We start from the raw sequence: 5,229 nt of genomic DNA on the forward strand, positions 1-5,229 counted from the left end.
TTCTTCTTGCGCATATGCTCGATCTAGCATATTCTAACATTTTTCTTAGTTCTCTAGGAACTCTACTTCTAAACTCTTTGTATTCCTTCCGATGCAGTCCCCAGTCTGTAGGGTATACTATATCAGAATTTACTATATGGTATGGAGACAAATGCTCTCCAACTACTTGTACCATCTTCTAACTCATGCGAGTCACCGTGTATATCGTTCTATCTCTTCACTTCATCGTCATTTAATTTATAGTATTTAGCCCTAAGAAGTTTGCTTCTCATCTATTTATCTTCTTCTCATCTACGCAGAACGGAAAAACAATAAACAAATAGAGGTATATATATGGTATGAGAGAAATAATTAATAAATATAAACATGAGGATTGACAATAGAAGTACATGACGACATGATATGATATGATATGTTGAGTTTAACTTTAGAGGCTAAAAGTAAAAATAAAATGCAATAAGGTTGTAGGAGAGCTACATACAGTTTTCAATCTTTCTTCCTCACTTCAACCCACCATTACCAACCACAAAATCAAAAAGAGAAACAAAAAGGAGAAGTTTATATTTTGGAAGAAATAAATAAAAGGAATACATTTGAATAGGAAGAACCGGATATTATCATGGGATCTGAAAAAAGGAGACGGATGTGATATATTTGTTAAGTTTAGTTTTATGATTTTGATGGTCATGCGTAGTACATGTACAAGCTGTTTGCAGCAGCACACGCGATTGAGTTTTCTGTTGGGTGCCATGCCAGGTGGAGCAGCTTTGTTGTGAAGTCCAATGAGTTCCCATTTGCATCCACCCCTGGGTTCTCTGCTCCTGTTTTATTTTTATATTTTATTATTTTATAAATAAAGATTAAATGAGAATGTTCTTAGTAATAAAATTAAATCTAAATCTAACCTCGTCTGACTGCACGTGTTATGCTGCTTAGAGAAGATCTGGCAGGCCTTGAAGGGGTCTGTACTTGTCTCCTACAAATGGTATCCGTGTTGTGTTGTGTTTTTAACTTGTCAAATTTAAAGAAATACAAAACTTGGGGAAAATATAACTTAAGTTTAACCCCGTTTTTAGTTTAGGAATTAGTGGATTATTATTACCTCATTGGGTTTTTGCTAGCTTCGAGGGTAGTTGCTTCAGTACTTCCGGGCCCACACCCAAACACACGGAATAAATTGCTGAAATCATTCATTCATATCAAAAAGTGATTACACACCGACACCCAAACCAACAAAAATAACAATTTTCTTTTTTTTAAAAAAAAAATTATTACCTGTAAGAACCAGTTGCCACTCGTTGGCTGTCACCACTCAAACAACACTCAAATTTATCGAAAATTGAATCATTTTCATATAAATCACATAGCTGAACAAACATAAACAATTAAAAAACATCATTATCAAAAAAAAAAAATTTTAAAAAAAAGTTGGTTATAAAAATGGTCAAAGTTAAGTTGATACCTTCGGTCGTAAATGTTCGTGCACCTGGAACGTTGAAACTGGACCAGAGTCCATGTTAATGTCCCATAGCTGTAAAAAGTACCATAAATCATAAACCTAATTTATATAATTACCCATAACACCAACATAATTACATTTTTACCCATAATAGCAATATGTAAAATGAAACCTGTAAGTAGATTGCTATTACGGGTAAAAAAAATATAAGCATGTTGCTATTTTATGCTATTTTCTCTTGTATAAAAAAAATTACAAACCTTAAGAGTCATGTAATCACGACTAAGTATATATCTCCCGCCCCTTCCAAACTTTATATCAGAAATAGAAGCTATTATTTCAGTGAAGAATGATCTAGAACCCGGTGCTTCATGTTCCTCGAATCTATAAAAACAATATTTTTTTGAACACTTATTTTAATTTAAATATTTAAAAAAAAAAAAAAAAACAAAAAACAAACACTTACAGTTTAGAATGTTTATCACATAATGCGGACTGACGCAAATCAATGAGGCGAATGGATCCTTTTGAGCTACTATATGCGAGTGTGCTACAATGAGTAGGATGAAATTCAGCACATGTAATCACCTCTGTCATAACAAAAAAAAAAAAATTAGTATATAGTATTATTAAAAAAAATAAAATTAAAAAAAATGTACCAGTAAGATCTTCCATGTTTGTAGGCTTGACATCAACAATGTTGAAACTTTGATTGCTAATTTCCAAATTCCAAAGGTTAATTCGAAGATCATCAGCTGAGACAAATGTTTCCCCATCACTGATGACATGGCACATGATTAGTAGATTATAATTAATATAATTATTGGGTGTTGAAACTTGATATTGAAACCTGTTATTTGAGATTGAGTTGATATGGTAGTCATGTGCGTGAGCATAGACTCTTCTACATCTGGCAGCAAGGCTGGTTTCGTTACTAGTTACCTACAAAATAAGGTTGGAATTTGTCATGGTAGTGAAAGATAAGGGTGAAAAAATGAAAAAAGTGGAAAATAGGAGGGTGGTAAAGAGAAAAGGTACCACAGGTAGACGCAGTGATGGGATGCCACCTGGAGGAAATTTGAAGTCAATGGAAGATTTGTCTTTGGATCCCCCATTTACAATATATGTACTTGAAGTAGCAGCATTGGTCTTTCCAACAGCTTTGGAAAGGTCCATGTTCATGTTCATGTTTGCAATTTTCTTGACTTTCTTCTCTTGGACCTGTATAACAACACATTGGTGTTGAGATATTTTTAGCCTTCTATTAATCAAGAAAGAAAGAAATTTTGCACTTCACATGAGCCATCAAGGATTATGATGAATCTTTTATACTTGTAAAAGTGTGTAAAAGTTTTATTGCACTCTCAAGCAAATGTCAACACATATGAAGCTGTTACCACAAATGAAAGGAGATTAGAGTAATTAGTAATTACCTTCCAGAATTTGATGGTTTTATCATTAGTAGACAGAAGAAAGAGGGCACCATTGGCTGTTTGGCACCATCTAATTTTGTTGATTTTCTCCTCAATCTCCAAACTCTTTAAATAATCAAACTGAATCAAACAATTCGAGATGTTGTATGAATAAAAACATCCATCAACTATTATATAAAAAAAATTAAAAAAAAAACAGAAAGGGTTCAAAAAAACCAAAAGAAACCTCAGGTTCATGGCTCTGGAACTCGGTTTTGTAGCGAAACTCAGGATGTTTACTTATTGAGTAATCAGTCTTCTCTAATTCCTTTCTACTTGCACCATGCTACACAATGCAGCAAAATTATAATGTGCAAGTAAAAAATATAAACTAAAGGCAATAAGAAAACTACAAGTACAAATTACAAAATGCAAATATATATAAAACAAAAACAAAAATTAATAACTGACCTCCTTTGTATCTGTTCTCTCAAATAATACCACTCTCCCCCCACGATCACCAGTTGCAAGGTGATCACCACTTTTATCAAACTCAATTGCTGAGATGATATCAACTGAAAAAGAAATTGCAAATAAATCGGATAGCTTGTGTGTTCATTCTAAAGATCCATATCTTGTCCTTTGAGAAAGTATATAAAAAGAAAATATCTAGCGACAGTGTGATAGAATGAAAGAAATGATGCAACAATAACAGTCGAAAGATTGTGTATCTTAACAATTTATATGATATTGTAAACGAGCACTTAAGTAATAAAAATGGGTGATTCTCGTGAATATATGACTTTTTTCGGTCAATCCTGTTAGTCAAAGCACGTGGAAAGTTCAATTTCGACACCAACTAGTAGTTCTAGGATCTAATAAATAGCAAAAATAAACAATAAAAAAATATATATTGATACAGGTGTCAACCCCCACACGTCATTCCAAACAATGTAGCAACTATATAACTGGATAGAAAGTTTTCAACCAATAATGAGTTTAGGGAAGTGTTTGATTGGAGAATACAAACACATGAATCCAATTCTTCCTCCAAATATGTGCACTAAGAATAGAAGACTAGACAACAACCTTCTAATATTGGAAGTACAGTTAATAATTATAATTTATAACCATCTACCTAAATTGCACAATCATTACCTTGTCTTGATAATAGATTAAAGACAGGTGGTTATGTATGCATGTTGTATGAATCAGATACCCATGTTAATATATGTACAAAAACATAAATAACTAAAAGTGGCTTCTAATATCAATGATTTTTAACAAGCTACAGTTCCTAGAAGCATGTTGAAATAAATGAAAGATGTTGAATCCTTTCAGATGCTTACAACTCCTGAACATGCATTTTTTTTAAATGTGATGAAGGAAAAAAGAAGAAAGCTTGATTAACGGTAACTTGATCAGAGTAAATTTGCAAGTTTTTCTGTTTATTTTATTATAATCCTTCGGATCAATAACTCGGTCAAGTACCTGTATTTAACCTAGTTTAGTTGTTTTCATAATCAGCAATCAATCACTAATGTGTCGATCCATGAAGCAGATCAAAGACATACTTTATCCAAACCCTAATATAAATCTGCGGATCCACGTAATAATAAGAAAAATTAATAACAACCTTAATTGAAGCTACTTACCTTCTTGAACTTCTTCACCGGCGGTGCGTTCACCAAACACCTGTGAGAATTTCCAGTCAAGCGGCGGTGGTGGACCCGCCGGAGCTGCCGCGACATCTCCTCCATCACCACCGTTCATCTCTTCTTCTTTTTCTTGATAAATTAATCAATAAAACGACAAAAAACAACGAAAACTCTCCAAACTCAAATCAAATCACGACCGCGTCACTGGATCGCTTTTTTTCCGATTAGCATTTCTTGAATCACGGTTTCCAGATCGTCAGGCAAATCCATGAATAATAATGTGGCATTTGAGGTTGAATTAGCCATTAACAAGCATCATCTTTGTCGTCGTCAAGAATATCGCATCGATTCATTCATAGATTGAGATTCAATTTTCTCCCTGCTCTTTGCGCACACACTCCCTCTTTTTTCTCTGTAGTCGGGAAGGATAAATTTGGAAATATGAAGTGACCAAACCCTTTTCCTTGTTTTCATTTTATACGATGTAATAATATATTTTAAACCAATGTTTTGTTTTTAGGGATAAGAAAAAAAAAAATCATTTTGGGTGACACATACAACAAAGTTTCAACTTTATTCAAAAAAGTATTTTTCTTCCTTTCACATTCTATTTGGATGATAGATCATGTTGTAATTAAAGTATTCAAATGATTTTGAAATGGTATTAAGTATTAAGATTTTAGTATACATTTATGACCAT

General features: G+C 33.0%; 1 protein-coding gene across 1 annotated transcript; it reads right to left on the reverse strand.

The window, feature by feature from the left end:
• Positions 1 to 435: 435 nt before the first annotated feature.
• LOC145116887 (serine/threonine protein phosphatase 2A 55 kDa regulatory subunit B beta isoform-like) lies at positions 436 to 4,986 on the reverse strand. Its single transcript, XM_079053197.1, has 14 exons — positions 4,527 to 4,986; positions 3,343 to 3,446; positions 3,119 to 3,217; positions 2,893 to 3,012; positions 2,498 to 2,680; positions 2,310 to 2,401; positions 2,119 to 2,237; positions 1,926 to 2,049; positions 1,720 to 1,843; positions 1,463 to 1,531; positions 1,276 to 1,367; positions 1,103 to 1,180; positions 906 to 976; positions 436 to 821 (listed from the first exon to the last, which is right to left on the reverse strand). Exons 1-14 carry the CDS (start codon positions 4,642 to 4,644, stop codon positions 685 to 687), a joined length of 1,530 nt encoding a protein of 509 aa, XP_078909323.1. The 5' UTR covers positions 4,645 to 4,986; the 3' UTR covers positions 436 to 684.
• Positions 4,987 to 5,229: the final 243 nt, after the last annotated feature.

This window comes from Lactuca virosa, chromosome 5, assembly GCF_052849685.1.
Source record: "Lactuca virosa cultivar CGN04683 chromosome 5, Lactuca_virosa_CGN04683_v6, whole genome shotgun sequence".
Taxonomy (NCBI): domain Eukaryota; kingdom Viridiplantae; phylum Streptophyta; class Magnoliopsida; order Asterales; family Asteraceae; genus Lactuca; species Lactuca virosa.

What these genes read in the sequence shown, in the direction of transcription:
- LOC145116887 (XM_079053197.1), bottom strand. Translation starts at nt 4,644, where the DNA reads ATGAACGGTGGTGATGGAGGAGATGTCGCGGCAGCTCCGGCGGGTCCA. An exon ending in CATCACTGCGTCTACCTGTG is followed by an intron (nt 2,402 to 2,497) that starts GTACCTTTTCTC and finishes CTTATTTTGTAG; the next exon opens with GTAACTAGTAACGAAACCAG. An exon ending in GCTAGCAAAAACCCAATGAG is followed by an intron (nt 977 to 1,102) that starts GTAATAATAATC and finishes TACCATTTGTAG; the next exon opens with GAGACAAGTACAGACCCCTT.